Below are 24,852 nucleotides of genomic sequence, written 5' to 3' on the forward strand. Positions count from 1 at the left end.
AACCAGGCCCAAGAGAGCTCAACTAACCTGCTAAGGGTGGAAAAGCTTGAAAACAGTGAAGGCAGCATATGAACTCAAGCAATTGCCTGAATCCACAGCTGGTGCTTTTACTGCTTTATACTACCTCCCTATCAAGCCCCTTTCATGTGTATATACGGCAGATGAATCAAGAGACGGCATCTGAAAGATGTGGATTTATTCTCACAACACAGGAATACAGACCAGATGTGGCTATTCCGATTCTTCTCCTGGCTATGTACGTTTCAGTGTATCCTTATAATGAAGCCTTATCCCTCACGTTGGTCTGGATAAGCACTCTCCCACCATTTAATCCACCATATTAATATTTCCACAGAAAACACAAGATTGGTGCAGAAGAAGAAGGTGATAACAGAGAGACATAATTTCTAAAGGGGGGGGGGGGTGAAATGATGCAGGAGGATCCAGGATGGGAGGGAGGGAGGTTCCTAATCTTCTAAGCCCGGAGAGAAGAAAGAATATGAATGGAGGATTTATTGAGAGGGGAGACAAGAAGAGTGCTGGGCAAGAAGGGAGGCATTGTTAAGAAAATGCACTCCTAATGGTCAGTAAAGGGTTAAATATCCAACTGTTTCCATGTCAACCCATCTCATCCTTTCTGCAATCTCCAAAGATAATAAAATATTTTTTTCTTAGACAGCCCTACCCAATTTCTTTTTGGCCAAATTTAATGACCCTTTCTCTGTTCTCTTTTCCATGAAAGATTTTTTTTCCAGTTTTATTGAGAAATAATTGCCATATATCACTGTATAAGTTTAAGATATATAGCACAATGGTTTGGCTTACATAAACTGTGAGGGGATTACCACAGTAAGTTCAGATCCACCACTTCATATAGATAAATAAAGAGAGAAAGGCAAGAAGAAAGAAAGAGAGAGAGAGAGATGAAAGAAAGTGAATGATTTTTTTCTCTCAGAACTCTGCCTTACTTCACTTAGCATAATGCCCTCACAGTCCAGCCATGTTATCACATACGCAGAATTTCTTTGTGGCTTCTGTTTTTTTTTTTTTTTAATGGCTGGATAACGTTCCATTTTTACACACACACACACACACACACACACACACATATATATATATCAACTTCTTTATCCATTCACCTGTCAATGGACACTTGGGTTTTTCTCATGTCTTGGCTGCTATAGATAATGCTGAAGGGGTGTGGTCGTGGGGGCCCAAATATCTTTTTGAGTGAGTGTCATGGAAGTTTTTTTTTTTTAAACTACACCTTTATATTCTGCCTGTGCAGGACTGTATTGCATTAAAACTTCTCATAAGGGAGAAGGGGGGTGGGGTTATGGACATTGGGGAGGGTATGTGCTTTGGTGAGTGCTGTGAAGTGTGTAAACCTGGCGATTCACAGACCTGTACCCCTGGGGATAAAAAATAGATGCTTATAAAAAATAAAAAATTTAAAAAAAACTTATAATTTATATGAGTTTTCGAAGAGGGAGAAAGAAAGGAAGGAAAACTAAAATTTAGCTACAAATACTGTCCTAGGTCTTTATGTCTTTCTTCACATTCATTCCTCACAAAACTCAGGGAAAACCGAGGGCCAGAAAGGTTAAGTTTGAGCATAGTCACAGTTCACAAGAAGTAATGAGACAAAAAATGAGTTTTGGTCATTGGGGGTCCTGTCCTTTTGTTCTTCCCGCCACATACACTGCCCCCTGCAGGCGGATTATGCAGGTGCTCCTGCCCTGGTCCCAAACCACCGGGGCTATAGCTAGCTGTCCAACAGACCCTAGGACAGTAACATTGTTCTTATCCTAGAACTAAACTATAAATCGCTTTTTAAAAAATACGCTCAACTTAAAATATGAAACATCAATTTGCAATCTTTTGTCAAAGGGCCAAGGTTTTCTCCTTCAGTACCATCGCCAATTAAATCACGAGTGCATTTCCTACATACGCCACATCTGTAATACACTATCTCTGAATTTTCAATTTCAGCTTCGTTAAAACAGAGCAATAACTTAGGCACTCATATAGCAATCCAAATTCAGAATTTTTCTAGGTTCATGACCCCTCCCCCCAATCTCACTCATACCTAACTCAATAGTTAATAGTCCTTTACAGTTTGTGAGGTATTTTTTAATGCAAGCACTATACCCAACATGGGTTTTGAACTCATGATCCCGAGATCAAGAGTCAGCTAGCTGGCCAGGTACCCCTCTTTTACAGTTTTATCCAAAGCTTTCAAAGAAGTGACTGTCTTGGGGCACCTGGATGGCTCAGTTGGTTGAGCATCTGCCTTAGGCTCAGGTGATGATCCCAGTGTCCTGGGATCAAGCCCCACACTGGGCTCCCTGCTTAGTGGTGAGTCTGCTTCTCCTTCTGCCTCTCCCCCTGCTCGTGCTCTCTCTCAAATAAATAAAATCTTTTAAAAAAGAGAAATGATTGTCTTTTCCTACTCCTATTTCATATGGTTGCATAAATTCTAATTAAATTATATAATTTGACAGTTACAGAAAGTAGAAATAGGTTTTAGAAGAAGCCCACTGGTTACCGATAAGGGTATAACTGAAGCAGGGGGGAACAGAAATGCTCGAATATTTTAGAGAGTAACCAGTACACACTGGGAGGTCATGGGCATTGGCAGGGTATTTTACAAAGGAAACAAAACCTCAGTGATTCTCAGAAGCCAGAGAAGTGTGATCAAATAAGAGAACTTCTGCTCTACAGGATATAGCTGGATGAGATGTCTTACATATTATACACATTTTTTTAAAAAGGACAGAGAATGTTTAAAAGGCAGAGCTACTAAGAGACTGTCAGGGAGAAAAGAGACTTTTGTTTCAAATTTTTCAACTAGTTAAAAATTGAGAGAAATTACAACTAACCACAGGCAAAATACTGACAGAGCAGAGTCAGGCAGAGCTGATGTGAGTGCACATGAACCAGCAAGTGTGTATAGAAGAGGAATGAATCAAAAAGAGAGAGGATGTAATGTCAAAGAGATTATTGAGAATGTAATCTCAAAGAGAACAGGATGTAAGCATTCTTGTCAGCTGTTATTCTTACGTACCCATTTTTCTTTGTTTCTCATGGATGTATGCGTCTATGTGTGGACACACACACATATGTATGTTTATTCATAGATATGCAGATATACCTTCATAACAGAATCCCCCTATTTGCTTTCCAGAGTTCTACCATGTTTCTGACTCCTCTATAGATCTTCTCTAGAAAGCTAATAGGGGATGGGCATGATTCTTTCCCCTCGCTATCCAAGTAACCCACCAGATAGTCTACTTTCTTGTCACAGCTTTCACTGTGAACATTTACCAGAACTTTCTCCTTAGACTTCTCAAGGCCTCCAGGCAGATGGTCATCCAACCCATTTGCATACTTCAGTAGCCAGAGCTCTCGAATCATGCAGTAGTCTATTGTGTTGTCAGACCACTTAATTGTAGAAAGGTCTTCCCTACACAGACCTGTACCCCTGGGGCTAATAATACATTATATGTTAATTTAAAAAAAAAAAAAAAGAAGAAGAAGAAGAAGAAGAAAGAAAGAAAGGTCTTCCCTACACTGGGCCAAAATGTGCCTCCTGTAACCTGTTCCTGTTTACCTCAGCTCTGTCCTCCACACTTACAGGGAACAAATCAATGCCCCTTCCAATGGGACAGCATACACATACTTGAAGATAATGACCAAGTCCTAAATCTCCTCTCGTGCAGGCTACCTGTCCCCAGTCCCGCCACCTGTCCTGTCTGACAGAGCGGTCAGCGTGGCCCACACATGATGAAAGGGGAAGCGAAAACTCACCACACTTCACCATCCCCACTTCATAGCACTTCCGGAGCCGGCAGGCCTGGCAGCTCTTGCGCCGATTCTTATCTATTGTACACTGATTTGTAGCTGGGCAAATGTAATCATTATGTCCTACAGCAGGGGGGAGGGGAAAAGCAGGCTATTATTACAATATTTTGATTAAATATCTTCCTCGTCAACAACACTGGTAATCCTACTCAGCTAAGAGGTAGGCGACATCTTCTTAATGACAGGTACAGGTACAATAGCCAAAGTTGGGTCTCATAAGTGCCTTGTTGGTGAGTCAAAAAACCTAGGAATATTTAAATAATAAATATCTTACTCTTTGACTAATAGGCTATTCTCCACATGTTCTTTGAATTCTTAAGAGATACATTAGAAATAGTCTCCTTCATGGGGCGCCTGGGCGGCTCAGTGGGTTAAAGCCTCTGCCTTTGGCTCAGGTCATGATCCCAGGGTCCTGGGATCCCAGGGTCCCAGGGTCCTGCCCTAGAAAAAGATAAGATTCCCATTTTTCAAAAGAAAACACATGAGGTCGGTTCAATAAGTTCCTTAAGGTCATGGTTTTAGTTTTCCACGCTGTATAATAAGCCTATAAGCTTAAAACCAAATAAACTTATTATCTTGTTTCCACGAGTCAAGAATCCAGGCACAGGTACACCTGGGTGGCTAAGTCAGGGTTAAGGATCTGCCTTGGGCTCTAGTCATGATCCCAGAGTCCTGGGATCGAGTCCCCACATTGGGCTCCTTGCTCAGTGGGGAGTCTGCTTCTCCCTCTTCCTCCACAGCTCCCCCTGCTTATGCTCTCTCCCTGACAAATAAATAAATAAAAGAATAATACATGATGTAATCCTTTTTGTTTTTATAAAGAGGTTTATAACAATAAGCATTTAAGGGACTAGAGGTTCATTTTTTTCCCCTCAGAGTTTATTTTAGAAGATCATTTTACTTAAAAAAATCAGAAAACACAATGTTATGAACACACTAAATAAAAATAGCCTAGAAAATATCTTATGCAAGAAGTTCAGGGTAACTGAATTCACTTCTGACATATACACACACAGACACACACACACACACACACACACACACAAGTCCTCCTCAAACTACATGAACTACCTCACACATCAAAATGGTTTTCTTAGTGGGGCACCTGGGTGGCTCAGTGGTTTAAGCCTCTGCCTCGGCTCAGGTCATGATCTCAGGGTCCTGGGATCAAGCCCCGAGTTGGGTTCTCTGCTCAGCAGGGAGCCTACTCCCCGCCCCCCCCCACCTGCCTCTCTGCCTATTTGTGATCTCTGTCAAATAAATAAAATCTTTTTTAAAAAATAAAATGGTTTTCTTGGAGTACCCAGATGGCTCAATCAGTTAAGCATCTGACTCTTGATTTCTGTTCAGGTCATGAACTCAGGGTTGTGAGATCAAGCCCCACATTGGACTCTACACTCAGCACAGAGTCTGCTTGGGGATTTTCTCTCCTTCTGTCTCTGCTCCCCACACCCCCCAAAAATAATTAAAATGGTTTTCTTGTTCCATGCAACAGTCCGAGAAGCACACTATTCCATACTAATAGAACTCAGAGAAAAGTTCAAAGCAAAATTAAAAGCAAAATGTAGCTAATTCGTTAAGATATAAAGCTTTATAGGAAAATGTGCTTTTTATAATCTAAAACATAACCAGTTATCTCTGGACTCTGCAGAATTATCGAGTCTGTCTGAATATCTGTTGTCATTTATATACAACTGCATGGAGAGGACAGAGAGCACTGGACTTGGGATCAGAAGATCTGAGTTTCAGCTCAGTTCAGCCTCCTAATGTTGTCATTTCAACAATAGGGCAATGTTTGTCACCCATACCCTCCCTGGCATGCTTATCCCTCAACAGCCGGCAATGACCTTGCGTTCTGTTACCTCAGGGCATCCCTCATGACTTCAAAGCCAAGTAAGTCCCAAGTAACAGAACATGTACCTCCAAGATAAGAATCTTCTACATACCCTACCAGCTGTCAGAGCTTCCCTCTTAAAGCTCAGCCTCTAAAGTCGTAAAAAGCGGCACTCTATGAGCAGCACGCAAATAGATTTTAACTTTCAAAGGACAAGGATAAAAGGTTATTATAAATACCAATATGAAAGTGAGTAGAATAGTATTACTATTATATATGGATATAAAATAAATAGCCCAAAAGAATGAAATTTACAGAAATACAACTGAGAAATGTACCAGATACATATTTTTTAAAACTAACAAAACTGTATGAAGAGATATGAGAGGCCTAAATAACTAGAGACATAACATGTTCTTGATGTGAAGACTATTACAAAGATTCCTTCAAAAATAATTCCTGGGTTTAACAAAATCTCCACTTAAGGATGGGAGGCCACTTAATAAAATTACTCTAATGTTCCTATGAATAATAAATGAATAAGTAAACAAAAGAAAATAGAACACTTTAAAAATAGGAGGTAATTATATTGGTATGTATTAAAATGCATTATAAAATTATAATAGTAAAAGTAAAAAATAAAACTATAATAGTTAAAATAATGTGGTACTAATAAGAATGAAGAACTATGTCAGCAGAACAGAATAAAACAGTATATATAAGAACTTAATATATCATAGAAAAAAAATCAATGAACACATGAAAAGATGCTCAAAAAGATCAGTAATCCAGGACACTCAATACCACAACAAGACACACTTATATATGGAATAGAATATCTAAAATTAAAAAGGCTGACCAAAAAAAAAAAAAAAAAGAAAAGAAAAGCTGACAATATCAAGGATTTTTACAAGGATAGAAGACTGGAAGTCTCATATGTTATTGCTGGAAATACAACATGGTTCAACTATTTTGCTGGTTTCTTATAAAATTAAACACATGCTTATCCTACAACCAGCAATTTTACTCTTAGGTATTTCCCCAAGAGAAACAAAAATACAGGTCTACAGAGAGGGATATGCATGAATGTTCACAGAAGTTTTATTCAAAATATCATAATAAGTGAAAGAGGTGATACACAGATGGTTATATACTTTACAATTCAATTATATGATATTATAGCAAAAAGCAAATCTATAGGGAAATAAAATAGATCAATGGCTACCAGGCCTTGAGAGGTTAGGGCAAAACTGGCTGCGATGGGTCTGCAGGAACTTTTTGGGCTGATGGTAACATTCCAGATCTTAATTATGGCGGTGGCCGAATGGGTACATTCATTTTCAAAATTCATAAAATTGTATCATAGAGGAATCTTACTATATATAAATTAAATCTCAAATTCAATGAGAAAAAAAAGCTCTATTTAAAAAAAATCAATGAAAATGAATAATCTTCAATAAAACAATGTAGAGAAAATTGACGAAGATAAACATTTATTTTTTCCTTTTTAGTTTTATTTTATTGAAGTACAATTAACATTCAATGTTAAATTAGTTTCAGGTGTAGAACTTTTTTTTTTTTTTTTTAACCAGAAGATGGGTTTATTTGGGAATAAAAGAGAATTACAATCCAGGACAAACAAGCTGTGGTAAAACCACAGGCGACTCTGGGAAACAAAAGCTCAGGTGTACAACATTTTGATTCAACAATTGTGTACATTACTCAGTGCGCACCATGTAGTATAGTCCTCGTCTGTCACCTTACAATGTTTTTACAATATTAATTAGATTCCATATGCTGTACTTTTCATCTCTGTGACTTATTTATTTTAATCCCCTTTATCTATTTCACCCATCCCTCCCCACCACACTGCCTTCTGGTAACCACCAGTTTCTTCTCTGTATTTGAAAGTCTGTCTTTTGGAGTATTTTTCTATCTTTGCTTATTTGCTTTATTTTTAGATTCTACATGTAAGTGAAATCACATGGTATTTAGACGCCTGGTGGCTCTAGGCAGTTAGGTGTCTGCTTTTGCTCAGGTCATGATCCCATAGTCCTGGGATCGAGTCCCACATCGGATTCCTTGCTCAGTAGGGAGCCTGCTTCTCCCTCTGCCTGTCACCGCCTCCTGCTTGTGCTCACACTCTCTCTTACTCTCTGACAAATAAGTAAAACCTTAAAAAAAACAAACACATGGTATTTGTCTTTTTATGTCTGACTTAGTTCACTTAGCATTATACTTTCTAGGCCCATCCATATTGTTGCAAATGGCAAGATCTCATCCTTTTTATGGTTGAGTAATATTTCATTATGTAACTTCTTTATCCGTTCATCTATTGAGGGACACCTAAATTGTTCCCATATCCTGGCTATTGTAAATAATGCTACAATAAGCACAGGGGTGCACATCTCTTTTTTTTTTTTTTCAAAGATTTTATTTATTTGTCAGAGAGAGGGAAAGAGAGCGAGCACAGGCAGACAGAATGGCAGGCAGAGGCAGAGGGAGAAGCAGGCTCCCCACTGAGCAAGGAGCCTGATGCGGGACTCCATCCCAGGACACTGGGATCATGACCTGAGCCAAAGGCAGCTGCTTAACCAACTGAGCCACCCAGGCATCCCTGCACATCTCTTTTTGAATGAGTATTTTTGTTCTCTCTGAATAAATATCCAGGAGTGGAATTATTAGATCATTTGGTATTCCTATTTTTAATGTTTTAAGGAAACTTCATATGGTTTTCCTCAGCAGCTGCACCAATTTACATTCCCACAAACAGAACATGAGGGTTCCCTTTTCTCCACATCCTCACCAATACTTATTTCTTGTGTTTTTCATTTTAGCCATTCTGAATGGTGGGAGGTGGTATCCCATTGTGGTTTTGATTTGCAGTTCCCTGATGATAAGTGCTGGTGAGCATCTTTTCATGTGTCTGTTGACCAACTGTAGATCTTCTTTGGAAAAAATGTCTATTCAGGTTCTCTGCCCATTTTTCAATTGGGCTACTATTATTTTTTGGCATTAAACAGTAGAAGTTCTTTATATAGTTTGTATACTAACCCCTTAATGCATATATCATTGCAAATACCTTCTCCCATTCAGCAAATTGACTTGTTCTGTTGATTGTTTCCTTCATTGAACAAAAGTTTATTATTTGGGCGTAGTCCCAATAGTTTAGTTTTGCTTTTGTTTCCCTTGCCTCAGGAGACAAAGGAGAGGGAGAAAAATGTTGCTAAGACTGATGTCAGAGAGATTAATGCCTATGCTTTCTTCTAGGAGTTTTATGGTTTTAGGTATCACATTTAGGTCTTTAATTCATTTTGAGTTTATTTTTGTATATGGAATAAGAAAATGGTCTAGTTTCATTCTTTTGCATGTAACTATTTTCCCAGCACCATTTACTGAGGAGGCTGTTTTCTCCCCATTATACACTCTTACCTCTTTTGTTGAGGATTACTTGACCATATAATCATGGGTTTATTTCTGGGTTCTTCATTCTGTTCCATCCGTCTATGTGTCTATTTTTGTGCCAGAAACATACTGCTTTGATTACTAGAGCTATGTAATAGATCTTGAAATTTGGGATTGTGATACCTCCAGCTTTGGTCTCCTTTCTCAAGACTGCTTTCATTACTCAGAGTCTTTCATAGCAATTTCAGTATTATTTGTTCTAGCTCTGTGAAAGATGCTGTTGACATTTTGATAGGGAATCCACTGAATCCATGGATTACTTTGAGTAGCATGGACACTATCAATATTTGTTCTTTCAATCCATGAGCATGGAATAGCTTTCCATTTGTTTATGTCATCTTCAATTTCTTTCATCAATGTTTATAGTTTTCAGAGTACAGGCCTTTCACCTCCTTGGTTACGTTTACTCCTTGGTATTTTATTATTTTTGTACAATCGTAAATGGGATGGTTTTCTTAATTCCCTTCTGCTACTTTATTATTAGTGTACAGAAATGCAACAGATTTCCATTCATTAATTTTGTATCCTGCAATTTAATTCATTTATCAGTTCTACTGAGTTTTGGTGGAGTCCTTAGGGTTTTCTATATATAATATCATGTCATCTGCAAATAATTAAAGTTTTACTTTTTCCTTACAAAATTTGTTGTCTTGTATGATTGCTGTGGCTAGAACTTCCATCACTATGTTGAATAAAAGTGGTAAGAGTGGGCATCTTTGTCTTGTTCCTGATCTTAGAAGAAAAAGCTCTCCATTTTTCACCACTGAGTGTGATGGTAGCTGTGGGTTTTTCATATATGGTTTTTTTTTTTTTAAGATTTTATTTATTTATTTGACAGAGAGAAATCACAAGTAGATGGAGAGGCAGGCAGAGAGAGAGAGAGGGAAGCAGGCTCTCTGCTAAGCAGAGAGCCCGATGCGGGACTCGATCCCAGGACTCTGAGATCATGACCTGAGCCGAAGGCAGCGCTTAACCCACTGAGCCACCCAGGCGCCCTCATATATGGTTTTTATTGTGTTGAGATATCCTCTGTCCAAGCCTCCATTATTGAGATTTTTTTATTATGAGTAATGATGATAAATACATTTCTTTCTTACATCATTCAATATATAGAAAGACTTGGGTGGCCATTTTTAGCTACTACAACATATTTTATATGAGAGAATGCTAAAAATACAAAGAGGCCAAAGAAACAATCATTTACATAGTAAACAATTGTAAAAGTACTCACTCTTTACCTTATGCGCACTTAGAATATGACATTTCTTTCTCTTTCCCAATAGTTTCTTGGCTCATGTAGTAGGAAGGAATGTGGAAAGCAGAGGAAATTCCCCTGTCATTATAATCAGTCATAGTTTAAGGGTTCAAAGATACTTTAGGTAGAGATTTTTTGCAACAACAAGGGGAAAAGGATCCTTTTCAAAGAATATAGTTGGGTGTATTGGGTCAAGATTTCCTTAAGGAATAAAATTCTGGAATCTCAACAAGATAGAATTGTCATCCTCTCAAGAGTTCAGTTCTAAATTTTGTTTTATTCTTTCTAAATTTTAGAACTCTGAATTGTTCTCACTACATAATAGCAGGAGAGTAAGCCTGGCCTTATAGTTTACTACTACAATTATCATAAGTAAAAATATTAAAGCACTAAATATATTAAAATCAGAATGAAAAGTTTTGTGTATAAATTAAAAATAAGCAAACCACACAACTTATGTTTTAATAATATTTGATGACATAGGCTTCCTTTATCTGTGATTTTTTTTTTCTTTTAATAAAATTAAGTTTGGAAATAGCAGAGTGCCCTGATCCACCAAACTATGAAGATTTTAGAGAAGGTGGGTGTCGATATGATGAGGATTAGAAGAAAAATACAAAGAAGAAAGAAAAGATGTTGATACAGAAGAGTTAGAAGAAAAGCTAAAATATCTTAAATTTGCATGATGTTTATAAATGACTAAATATTTTCACAAAAACTCTTTAAAAAAATAAAAATAAAAAGTTGCTTATTTATTTACCCATTTATTTTACCTATTTATTTAGAGAAAGTGTGTGTGTGTGAATATGGGGAGAGGGAGAAAGACAAGCTCAAGCAGACGCCCCACTGAGCATGGAGCCTGACACAGAGCTCAAACCTACAACCCTGAGATCATGACCTGAGCCAAAATCAAGAGTCAGACACTCAACCAACTGAGCCACCCAGTCACTCCCGTTCCACCTTTAGAACAATTCTGTAAGTATTTCCATCTCACAGAAGAGCAAACAGGCTAGGAGGTAAGGTCATAGAGCTACTAAGTGGAAGATCCTGGAAAAATAAGTTGTTATCTATACAGGGTGAATTTCAGGGTCTCCAGGAAGGTAACTCTTAACTGTTAACATTCTACCCTTCCCCACCCTCTGGTTTCTATCAGGAACCATCCCACCATCATCACTCTTACACATGCCAAATATTAAACATAAGTCAAAGGGAGAAACAATCTTTGTAATTCCTAACAAGCACATTTTCCCCCAAGCTTTAATCTTTGTAAGCATTATAACTAGGGACTTCTGGGGAAGATGGCAGAATAGGAAGATCTTAAGCTCATCTCTTCCCATGAATACAACTAGATAATACAACTAGGTAATAACACATTAGTGTAAATAACCCAGAATATGACCTAAAGACTGGCAGAACAGACTCTCCACAGATAAATATAGAGAAGAGGCCATGCCAAAGAGGGTAGGAAGGGTAAAAAGGGAGTTGGGAGCTAAACAGACCATGGGGAAAGACCTATGGAACTGTCCATGGGAGGGAGGGACCTGCAGGCTTGAAGAGGGGAGAGAAACAGACTATCACACCAGGTACCCCAAGTATGGGGAACTCACCCAGGTGAGGGGAATCCCATAACATTTGGCTTTGAAAAACAGAGGGGGGTGGTAATTTTATGAGTTCTTACAATGAATGGGGCTTAACAGGTAGAACTTTCAAAATCAGCAGGCTTGGCTCTGAGAGAGCTGGGAAAGCAAAAAGAAACAGAGTTTCTGCCCTTAAAGAGAGTACAGCAAACAGCCCCCATGGAGATACAGCATAAAAGCAGCAGTTTGAAAAATGCCTACGGTATATGGGAGGGAAATTTGTTTACTAATCTTAGTGTATGTGCTGGAGGCAGAGGGATCATTGGAGACGTTTCTAGGAACAAAGGAGCTGGTGGGTGCCCTTTCCCTCCCCTGCAGCCCATAGGTCTGTTTAGCTCCCTGATCTAACTCTACTCAAGCCCCAGGTGGCTCCAGATTGGCCCATTAGCAATGCAGGGACCAAATCCTGCCCACAAAAGGCAAAGAGAACCACTGCAAACAACTGGACTAAAGGCACAAGCAGCTCAGCCACTACAGTAGTGTGCACACAACATACATAGGCGACACCCCTGAAGTTCAGGTCTGGTGAACAGGAGACATTACACTGCAGAGCCCGAGAGAGCCTCTTCCTCATAAGGCCACTATTTACAAGAGCAGGAGATGTAGCTGACTTTCCTAACACATAGAAAGAGACACAGAGGGCTAGACAAAGTGAGGAGTCAGAGGAACATGTTTCAAAAGAAAGAATAGGACAAAATGACAGCACGAGACCTAAACAAAACAGGTAAGAAATTCTCTATAAGGAATGTTACTTATTTATTTTTAAAGATTTTATTTATTTGCCTGAGAGTGAGAGAGAGAGAGCATGAGAGGGTCAGAGGGAGAAGAAGTCTCCCCGTGGAGCAGAAAGCCTGACACAGGGCTCAATCCCAGGACTCCAGGATCATGACCTGGGCCAAAGGCAGACACTTAACCCACTGAGCCACCCAAGTGCCCCACCCAATAGAGAATTTAAAGTAATGGTCATAAAGATACTGATTGGACTGGAGAAAAGACTGGAGAACCTCAGTGAAACCCCTCACAAAGAAACAGAAAACATAATAAAGAACCAATCAGAGATGAGCAACTCAATAACTGAAGGCAAAAATGCACTAGATAGAATAAATAGTACACTAGAAGAAATAGAAGAACAGATCAGCAACCTGGAGGACAGAGTAATGGAGAATAATCAAGCTGAACAGGAGAGGGGAGAAAAATGAAAACAGACTTAGCAAACTAAGCAACACCATCAAGCATAATGACATGTGCATTGTAAGGGTCCCAGAAGGAGAAGAGAGGGAAGTGGGGGTGGGGGGCAGAAAATGTATTTGAAGAAATAATAGTTGTAAACTTCCCAAATCTGGGGAAGGAAATAGAAATGCAGATCCAGAGGCACAGAGAGCCCCTAACAAAATCAACCCAAGGAGGTCCACACCAAGACACATAATACTTAAAATGGCAAAAAGTGGCGATAAAGAGAGAATCTGAAAAGCAGCAATAGAAAAGAAAATGGTTACATACAAGGGAAATTCTGTAAGTTTGTCAAATGATCTTTTAGTAGAACCTTTGCAGGCCAGAAGAGAGTGGCATGACACACTGAGTACTGAAAGAAAAAAACCTACAGCCAAGAATACTCTGTCCAGCAAGGCTATCATTCAGGGGGAAAAAAAGAGAGAGTTTCCCACACAAACAAAAGTTACAGGAATTCATGAACACTAAACCAGCCCTACAAGAAATGGTACAGGGGACTCTTTGAGTGGAAAGACCATAAGCAGTAATAAGAAAAGTAGACAGCACAAGAGCAGTAAAATTAAATGTATCTATAAAAATTAGTCAAGGGGAGCACCTGGGTGGCTCAGTTGGTTAAGCATCTGCCTTCAACTCAGGTCATGATCCCAGGGTCCTGGCACCAAGACCCACACTGGGCTCCTTGCTCAGTGCAAAGCTTGATTTTCCATCCCCTGCTTGTTCTCTCTCTTACTAGCGCTCTTTCTCTCTGATAAATAAATAGAATCTTAAAAAAAAAATCAGTCAAGGGATTCACAGAATAAAAGGATATAAAGTATGACACCATAGATCTAAAATAAGCAGGGGAAGGAAGTAGGGGAGGAGTAAAGAATGAGTTCAAATTTAAGAGACCATAAACTTAATATATAACATCTTATGGATATAGTAATTTATATAAACCTAATGGTAACCACAAATCAAAAGATATGCAAGTAAGAGATATGCAAGAGTTGTAACTACGCATCTTTTCCCAAGAAGATAGTGATGGGTGATGGTGGGAAGAGATCCATTCAAGTTCTGGGGCTCTGGGGCGGAGATCCACAATTAAAAGTAAGGTGCTCAGGGGATGCCTAGGTGGCTCAGCTGGTTAGGCTGCTGCCTTTGGCTCAGGTCATGATCCCAGGGTCCTGGGATCAAATCCCACATCGGGCTCCTTGCCCGGCAGGGAGCCTGCTTCTCTCGCTGCCTCTGCCTGCCTCTCTGCCTGCTTGTGTTCTCTCTCTCTTTCTCTCTCTCTCTCAAATAAAAAAATCTAAAAGTAATAATAATAAAAATAAGGTGCTCGGGGCACTTGGGTGACTTAGTGGGTTAAAGCCTCTGCCTTCAGCCCAGGGTCCTGGGATTAAGCCCTGCATTAGGCTCTCCACTCAGCGGGTAGCCTGCTTCCCTTCCTCTCTCTCTGCCTACCTCTCTGCCTAATTGTGATCTCTATCAAATAAATAAATAAAAATATTTTTAAAATAAATAAAAATAAGGTGCTCTACACTTGAAATAACCCACTCCATCATCCACCCCATCCCCAAACACACACAGTCCTCTGAACTGCTCATCAAGTACTTTGTGTACCAAAAAGGCCAATGGTGAAATTTCTGCCAGGTCACTACAAAATTATTTGAAAGCAAAAGCGGAAAACTAAAGAAACTAACAATAGTCTTGTACCTTGAATGCTTCTTTTAAAAAAGGCCTTACATCCTTCACATGACCAGACTCCATAGTGATATCCAGATGCGTAATCGCTGCAGACCGCACAGAAGTGAGCATCCCTCTTTGAACTTGGACTAGTAATAGGGCTGGCACCACTGCTCCCACTAACTTTCCTTTTCAGTGTCTCTCTGGGGGCAAAGAAAACTTTCATTGTAAAACAGCATTAAGAGAAAAGATGGACTCTCTAGAAAAAAAAAAAAAAATAGCATGAGCACTGCCAAATTTACCTCTTTGCCCTCCAGGGCTCAAGATAAATAAATTCCAGGAAACCCAGTCAAGCATAGCCTTTGTTGCTGGTATCAGATCTATGAAGAGTCACACTGTTGGGAATGACTGATGTTTGAAAGTGGTTCCGCAAGTGGTTCTATGTCCATCCATGCAGCGTGGATGAGACTAGTAAACACAGACGGCTAGAGGTAGCCGCCAGGTTGCACATCTCTGAGCGGAGTAAGTGTCCAGGACAAGTCGCACCCGCAGGTCTGAACCATGAGCAGGATGTACAGGAGCCTCCTGTAGTTGCTAGAATTCATCAACACTGCACAGATGGGCTTAAATGTACCTAACCATTTTCAAGTCTCGGTCATTCCCAAGTGTTGCTAAATAGCCCTTCAGAGTTCCCATTTAAATGGGGCAACAAAATCTTTCATTCTGCGGTATAAGATGAAGGTCTAGAATGAAAACAATTTTATGAGGAGTAACAAATGGACTCTTAAGTTTCATTGAAGTGAATACTATATTCTGGTTTAGAGAGACATTGGAAGGGCAGGGAAGGGCAGGGAGAAGAAAAAGAGAAAGAGAAAGGAGAAGAGAGAGGATAAAAGTGGACACATGCCTGTCCTTAGAAGGTTTTAATGGAAGCAGGTGCCCAGTCCTGGGGAGAGGGCAATGGCTCCCATAGAGGCAAGGAGAACCCATCAAGGCAGCACTGGCAGACACCAAAAGTCCACACGGTCAGTTCCTAATTTTGCCAGACCATGCTTCTTTGGGAAAGGAAATGTTTAGAGGTATGATTGATTTGTAAATGAACATAATTATACCATGGGTTAATTTATTCTAGTATTAGCAGAACTCTGATTAGAGTTCACGCCCAGAAACAAATGATCTTCCCTTTTAGGCTGGGTGAAAAACAGTAATTTAAAAAAGATATATACAAAGTTTATATTCTCTTTTACCAATAAAGTTTTTAAAAGAAAAAATTACTGTGTAATATGGCTTTCTCAAAGTATTACAACAGCATTTGAAAGTAACAAATTTCAATATCCAATATGCATGGACTTAATATTTCGGTCGTTTTAGAAATTTATCTACTTCTCATCTTTCTCTCTACCCAAACTCTTCCCACCATAGCTGTAATTTTCATTAAATACATTATAAATTGAATGGAAATAACCATCATGTTCCCTTGCTTTTAAAGGTACAAATACCGTTTTGAACTTAACGAAATTTCAACTAAAGTCTGCAATTAGTTTCCCATCAATATTTAGCAAACATTATTTTAGTTCACTGCTAAAAAGCTTATGCCAATTACTGTCTGTCTTTCCAGGCTTCATGTGTCCAGTATATTTCATTTAAGTAACCACCACTACCAACTACCACCATTGCTTTTATCCTGGACACAATGTGCCATGAATGCTAAATTGTGATTTCACCACAAAAAGGACCTAACTTGAAAGTAAACATTTCTTTTTCAAACCCACATCACTTTATCAAGAGAAAAGGGATTTAAGTTCAGTCTTTAATGTCTAGTCATGATAGTGAATTCTCCCTACAACCCAGATCTACAAGCTTACTTTTTAACGAGGAATAGAATATCAGAATAGATATTCTAGAATTTGGAATATCCTATGTGTTGGGTGCTCTAAGTAATCTATGTGATGAATAAAGACTTTGAATAATGCATAGCTTTCTTCCAACTCATAAAGGGATTTGAATAATGCCCCTGACGTACAATTCAGAATGAAGACTGAATTTACCTGTTTACAGGTAAGGTGGGTTCTAGTGATCTTGCTTCACACCAAGGACTCTTTTGAGGTTCTGCATACAGAAGTGATGACTGGCAATGGATCGCTAAGGGAGAGAGGTGTCCAGGAGTTGGCCACAGCACATTCGGGCTTGTGGTCTGTCGACCGGGTCCACCTTCTGAGTTACTGGCACTGCTGGGAAGGCTGTAATTCATCACAGCAGGGCTGTAGAACGTCATGGTGGAATATTCATGGCGGCTCTCAACATAGGAGGAAGGTATATATATGGGGCCGTGCTCCAGGGGTAGGACAGATTGACTGCAGTTGTAGGAAGCTGGAGAGTTAAGGCTAGATGGTGAGTTTTTTATATCCATGTCTTGAATAGGTAACAGCTGAGGAAACTCTTTGTGAGGAGAGGCACAAAGGGACATTGTACTGTTCTCAAAGACTCATGGGCAGGTATGCTGGCTGTAGAGAAAAACAAAAGACATTTCTAAGTTACAGCTACAGGCCTAACTATTCAAAAGGTCCAAACATATTTATTATTTACACACACACACAGAGCTTAGAAACACATCCTGAAAAGACAGACTCAAAAGCATTAACCTCAGGGATTGTGAATGGGAGGCATGAAACTCTCATCTGCTACTTTATTCACTTCTTTATTGCTTTTGTTGTTGTTAGCTACAAGAATTTTTTTAACCACAAGAATTTATTATACTTTTAAAAATTAAAAAATTCAGGATGATATTAAAATGCCAAGGGAGTCCCTCCCCCCCCCCTTCTGGAACTAGAGAAGTTTATTTTAAAGTTCTTACGGAAAAATAAACAAGAATAACCAAGAAAACATTGAAAGAGCAGGTCGGTGAGCAGAGACAGCATTAACAGATATACAAATACATGACAAGTCACCAGTAATAAAACACAAGGAACAGACAGGTCAACGTTCCCATGACCTTTATCTATTTATTGCTTCTCAGCCTTCAATGCACCCTTTAATATGAAACCTTTATTAAGCACAGAAATTGCTTTATCTGGTTAAAGTGAGCGCAATACTAAGCATTCTCAGTAGAGGGCGCTGCAGGGACACCAAAAGGAGGAAAAGGCAGCTGTAATTTCAGGAGCCCGCAGAGGTCCCCAGTGCGGGGGGGCTGAGAAAAATGGGTGGAGTCTGGCCCCCACCACCGGTCCAAAACAAGGTCTTTCTGCAACCTTGCAGCGTCCATGTGGGGATAACATTACATAGCCACCTGCCAGGACTGTGACCCCAAGAGTCACAAAGAAGTTGTTCCTTGTACAAATCTCTTCCCCTCCTGCTACCTGCACACTGTGAAGGCCTTCCGTCCCCTGCCTCCCCCTCCTGCAGGCATCTGGACTCCCAGGGCACAACCACGCTGCCAGTTGCTGATTGCCTGGTCTCTCTTGTACCCTGGAGGCTGTCCTGTTGCCTGTCCAACAACCCTAGACCAGCTCTGGCCTGGCTAAACTAGCAAAATCTCTGCTAGTTAGTGGCCCATCCACCTTTCCCAAAGAGGTCTGAACCCTGTCCAAGTTTGTCCTTCCTTGGGTGCTCTCCCTCAGCCCGAGGGTGCCATTTATAGTTTACTTATATATTATACTTAATTTCTTACTAGTTTTTTTTTTTTTAAGATTTTTATATTTCTTTGGCAGGGTGGGATGGGGAGAAAGCATGAACAGAGGGAGGGAGAGAAGCAGGCTCCCCACGGAGCAGGGAGCCCTACGTGGGACTTGATCCCAGAACCCTGGGATCAGTCTTAAATGACTGAGCCACCCAGGTGCCTCATAGTTATTCTTGACATTAAAACTCCCTTGTTGAACCGACTGCAGTTTCTATCTCCTGATTGGACCAGACAGCTACCTAACAGAATAGAAAATCAAAAATAGAAAATTCAAGAACTCAAAAGTTTTTGAAAATTTGGCATATGATAAAGGTGACATCTCAAATCATGGAGAAAACATTGGACAGTAGAACAGCCACTGGGATAAAAACCTATGCCAGAATAAACTCCAAAGGGTTCAGAGATCCAAATGTTAAGAGAAAAATGGAAGGAGGAAGGAGTGGGAGGGAAGGGGGCGTGTGAGGGAGAGAGAGGGGCTGCACAAGTCCTTAAGCACAGATACACTTTATATCTTGTGGGTGGGAGAAAAACCTGACTAATGCTTAAAATCCCCATCTATCCAATTAATAGATGACCAATAAATTCAGAACAGAAAAGGAAATCTTTGCACATCATTAAAACACCATAAGCAAAGTCAAAAAAAGACAAATGACAAATTGGGAGGAAAATACTCTCAATTTCTAGGAGAAACAAGGAGCTAATTGTCCTAGTATTTAGAACTCTTAAAGTGAAAAAAAGATTTTAACAAATTCTTTAGATAGGGACAGCTGGGTGACTCAGTCGGTTAGGTGTCTGCCTTTGGCTCAGGTCATGATCCTAGGGTCCTGGGATTAAGTCCCACATCAGGCTCCTTGCTCAGTGGGCAGTCTGCTTCTCCCTCTCTCTGCTGCTCCCCCAGCTTATGTGTTCTCTCTGACAAATGAATTTAAAAAAATAATTTTTTTTAAATTTTTCATGACATTGACTTTTTTTTATTAACATACAATGTATTGCTTCAGAGTAACAGGTCTGTGATTCATCAATCTTACACAATTCACAGCACTCACCATAGCACATATCCTCCCCAATGTCCATAACCCAGTCACACCACCCTTCCCACCCCTGTCCCCTCCAGCAACTTCAGTTTGTTTCCTGAAATTAAGAGTCTCTTATGGTTTGTCTCCCTCTCTGGTTTCATCTTGTTTCATTCCCTCCCCTCTTCCCCTATGATCCTCTGTTTTGTTTCTCAAATTCTTCATATCAGTGAGATCATATGATAATTGTCTTTCTCTGATTGACTTATTCCACTTAGTCTAATACCCTCTAGGTTCCATCCATGTCATTGTAAATGGGTTTTGATGGCTGCATAATATTCCATCGCGCGTGTGTATACACACACCAGATCTTCTTTATCCATTCATCTGTTGATGGACATCTAGGCTCTTTCCATAGTTTGGCTCTTGTGGACATTAATTCTTTAAATAGGCAAAAGACATAGAACACAAAAAAAGAAAACAACTCTGAAAACACAAAGATGATTAACCTCACTCACAAAATTTAAAACTATACCAAAATACCATTTTCTTGTGTTTGGCAAAAATTCAAATGTTTAACAAGAAACTTTCCTGGGGCGCCTGGGTGACTCAGTGGGTTAAAGCCTCTGCCTTTGGCTCAGGTCATGATCCCAGGGTCCTGGGAGCCTGCTTCCTCCTCTCTCTCTGCCTGCCTCTCTGTCTACTTGTGATCTGTCAAATAAACAAATAAAATCTTAAAAAAAAAAAAAAAGAGAGAGAGAGAGAGAGACTTTCCAGGAGAGGCTGTGGAAAAACAGACTCTCTCTGAAACTGTTGGTAGGAGTGCAAAATGGCCAGCCTCCACGGATGTCTGGCATTATATACAGATTTTACAGGTGTTACCTTTGGATGGAGTCCATAGTGATATTTAAAAAAAGAAAAGAAGAGAGAAAAAAAGAAAACAAACCATTGGCTCCCATTGCAAATGATACATCAGTTTCTCACTCAGAATTAGCAATTAAGGGAAAAGAATTAAGTCTGTATCCTGCGTTTTTGAGAGGTTCTATAGTTTATGCCATGGTTGAGGGCAAACTCTTCTTTACAAAGTATGCCACCCAATAAGTAGTTCAGACAAAAAATACTTGGATGGATAAACTGGATAGTTACAGCAAGTAAAAATGTTAACAATGACTGAATCTAGATGGTGGGCATATGGACATTCATTATACCAGTCTTTCAACTCTTCTGTAAGTTTAAAATTTTTTTGTAAGAACCTTTGGAGGAAAGACACAAAATAACACAAGAAATTATAAACAGAAACCTTTAAAAAAAGTTAGAATAATATTATCTAGAAAATATAATATAATCTGGAAAAAGGAAGAATGACCATTAATAACTAGACTGGTTGAGAAAGTTCCTTAAGTAAAGAAGCTTGTCTTGAGAAGTTCTCCATGTTTGACATTTTTAGCTCCGGCTGTCAGCTACTTCCACATGTCGGCAACTGGGCTCTCTAATCCTGATAACTTTCTCCTGACATTTTCATTTGAATGCTCATTTTAATTTGTCCTCCAAACAGTATACCTATGGTGATTTTGAACTATGTCCACAAATTCTTCAACATTCTTCCCTTCAAAAGGGAGTCTGATCTCCCCTTGAGTGTGCGCTAAATTTAGGACTCATTTTGAATGAATAAATTAGGGTATGTGGCTTCCATGACAAGGTCATAGAAGGCACTGCAGGCCTTTCCCGGCTTGCTCCGTTGGGTCACTCACTCCAGGGGAAATTAGCTGCTGTACTGTGAGGACACATGCAGCCTTATGGAGGCCTCTTGCCAATAGCCAGCAAGGAACTCCAGCCAACAGCTCTAACAGTGAGGTATTTTGGAAACAGATCTTCCAGTCCCAGTCAAGCCTTCAGATGACTGCAACCTCATGAGAGGAGCAAAGCCAGAACCTTCTGGCTAAGCTAATCCTGGATTCCTGAACCTCAAAAAATGTGCATGAGATATTATGTTTGTTATTTAAGCTACTCAATTCTATGATGATTTTCTACACAGCAGTAGATAATACAAATCCAAGGTAAAAATCAATCATTTTCCTCCCCCAAACCAATCCTAATTTCCTATTTGTTAATGACAAAGCGCAACACACTTCACTTTGACTTCTCCACTGCATCCAATTACCTTTAATCACTAGGGCACACTTTATTTTTCTCCACAGTGCATTTTCCTCATGGACTGTCTTTTGCCATCATCTAAGCAAGCTCTCATTACTTCTTATCTGTGCATCTGTAATAGACCCTCAACATGCCTGGTCTCTCGTGAGCTCCTTTTCCAGGTCCTCAGAGCTACCAGAATAACATTCTTCTTTTTTTATTTTTTAAGATTTACTCATCTGAGAGAGAGAGAGCATGTGTGTGGCACACTTGGGGAGTGGGGGCTGCAGAGGGAGAGAGAAGCCCAAGCAGACCTACACTGAGCATGGAGTCAGAGGCAGATCCCAACAGAGGGCTTGATCCCATGACCCCGAGATCATGACCTGAGCTGAAACCAAGAGACAGAAGCTTAAATATCTGCACCATCCAGGTGCCCCCAGACTAACATTCTGAAAACCAGCTCTGATCACCCCTCTGTCCCCCCAGCCTGTGAAATAAGTCACACCCTTCTAACATCCAACGCATTGCACTCTACTGCCCCAACCCATCATCCCACTCTAATTGGCTATTTTCCTACAGAAGACTGGTCATGCCTATAAGGAAGATGCAAAGTGCATCGTAAAGTGGTTGGCGTTCTATGCCTTAGCACCCTTCTTACTCTTAGCACCCCTATAATTATTTACAAACTTCATCCTCCTTATTAGAATAAAACTCCATCGAATCATTCTTGTACATGGTAGAGGTAGAACTAGATCTTAAGCTCCTTGAAGGCACACACTATTTTTATTCACCTTCTACTACCCCTCAGTAATTATTTGCTATAATGAAAGAGTATGAGGGAATGTGTTTATAAGATTTCACCCAGTCAAGAGTGTTAGTCAAAAATAGGAGCACCAACATCACTCAGCATCCAAGAAATACAAATCAAAACCACAATGAGATGTCACCTCACACCAGTCAGAATGGCTAACAAGTCAGGAAATGACAGGTGTTAGCAAAGATGTGGAGAAAGGGGAACCCTCCTACACCGTTGGTGGAAATGCAAGCTGGTGAAGCCACTCTGGAAAACAGCATGGAGGTTCCTCAAAAAGTTGAAAATAGGGACGCCTGGGTGGCTCAGTTGGTTAAGCAGCTGCTTTCGGCTCAGGTCATGATCCCAGCGTCCTGGGATCGAGTCCCACATCGGGCTCCTTGCTTGGCAGGGAACCTGCTTCTCCCTCTGCCTCTGCCTGTGTTCGCTCTCTCTCCCTCTCTCTCTGACAAATAAATAAAAAATCTTTAAAAAAAAAAGTTGAAAATAGAGCTACCCTATGACCCAGCAATCACACTATTGGGTATTTACCCCAAAGATACAAATGTAGTGATCCGAAGGGGCATGTGTGCCCCAGTGTTTATAGCAGCAATGTCCACAATAGCCAAACTATGGAAAGAACCTAGATGTCCATCAACAGATGAATGGATCAAGAAGATGTGATACACACACACACACACACACACACACACACACACACACACAATGGAATACTATGCAGCCCTCAAAAGAAAAGAAACCTTGCCATTTGCAATGATGTGGATAGAACTAAAGGGTATTATGCTGAACGAAATAAGTCAATCAGAAAGACAATTATCATATGATCTCTCTGATATGAGGAATTTGAGAGGCAGGGCAGGGGGTCATGGTGGGTAGGGAGGGAAAAAATGAAAACAAGATGGGATGGGGAGAGAAACAAACCATGAGACACTTAATCTCAGGAAACAAACTGAGGGTTGCTGGGGGGCTGGGGGTCGGAATAGGGTGGCTGGGTTATGGACACTGGGGAGGGTACGTGCTATGGAGAGGGCTGTGAAGTGTGCAAGACTGATTATTCACAGACCTGTAACCTTGAAGGAAGTAATACACTGTATGTTCATTTTAAAAAGGAGGAGGGGTGGAAGCACCTTCAGTAGGTATGGTACCATGTAGAGAAAGGAGATCTAAAAGAGTCCCAAGACATGCAGTCTGCATTCAGAGAGCTACTGAGCCAGGTAAAGGAGGCAAGATGCACCAGGTAAAACGCTAAGGAACTAAAACAGACATCCTACCACTTATAATCAGCACTGATTGACCATGAAGGACAGGAGAGGAAACAGTAGCTGGAGAAGAATACAGAACTTAAAAAGTGTGTGTGTGTGTGTGTGTGTGTGTGTATAGATAGATATCATACATATCATATATACAGAATATATGATATGCATTATAGACATAATACATGTATGCATGTAAGACATGTATAATATATAGATGCATTATATATAGTACATATATAATGCATGTATAAGATATATGTATATATCTTATATATATTTCATATGTCAATATAAATTTATTAATCATAACAGAATTTCATATTTCCATTACTCAGCTTTCTAATCAACAGATACAATCCCCAATTCCTAACAGAAAATATGCAGGATAAAGGATATAATGTTAACTATTATCAAAACTAGCCATGTCCAATTTTTTTTTTAAGTCGTGGTAAATTACACATCAAACTTACAATGTTAACCATTGTAAGTTAGTGATGATTCAGTAGTGTTACATACACTCATGCCATTGTGTAGCTCATCTCCAGCACTCTTTCCATCTTGCAAAGCTAAGATTCCCTGCCTGTTAAACAACAGCTCCCCAAACTACCCTCCTCCAGCCCTTGGCAACCACCCTTCTACTTTGTCTCTCATGGCACGGACCATTCAGCACCGCAGAGAAGTGGAATCATGCGTCTGTCCTTCTGTGTTTGTCTTATTTCACTTACCACAATTTCCTCAAGGTTCATCCATATTGTCTCATGTGTCAGAATTTCCTTCCTTTTTAAAGCTGCATGATATTTCATTGTGTTTATGCATCACATTTTGTTAATCAAGAAAGGGTTTTAAACAGAAATGCCTGAAAACATTTACAGATTCATGATATGACCTGGGTTGGAGCAAGTGGTTGACTATAGAAGAAACACAGTTGTTGGTAATTAGGTCACTGGTGATCTTGAGACGGCACCTTTGGGCTGGTCAGCATTGTGAGGGAGCATCCATCCTTCCATCGGACC

The 24,852-nt window shown here is 39.9% G+C and overlaps 1 protein-coding gene across 1 annotated transcript in view; it reads right to left on the minus strand.

Moving 5' to 3' along the window:
* The window catches only part of ESR2 (estrogen receptor 2), a 71,076-nt gene that overhangs the window by 39,323 nt on the left and 6,901 nt on the right, over positions 1 to 24,852 (minus strand). The window contains exons 2-4 of the mRNA XM_004738912.3: positions 16,999 to 17,454; positions 14,981 to 15,153; positions 3,811 to 3,927 (exon numbers count right to left, since the gene is read on the minus strand). Coding sequence (XP_004738969.1) covers positions 3,811 to 3,927; positions 14,981 to 15,153; positions 16,999 to 17,417 — 709 coding nt within the window. The 5' untranslated portion in view covers positions 17,418 to 17,454. The remainder of the gene's footprint in view (positions 1 to 3,810; positions 3,928 to 14,980; positions 15,154 to 16,998; positions 17,455 to 24,852) is intronic.

The sequence above is a fragment of the Mustela putorius genome, unplaced genomic scaffold (genome assembly GCF_011764305.1).
Source record: "Mustela putorius furo isolate JIRA1106 unplaced genomic scaffold, ASM1176430v1.1 tig00000129_pilon_pilon_pilon, whole genome shotgun sequence".
NCBI classification, from domain to species: domain Eukaryota; kingdom Metazoa; phylum Chordata; class Mammalia; order Carnivora; family Mustelidae; genus Mustela; species Mustela putorius.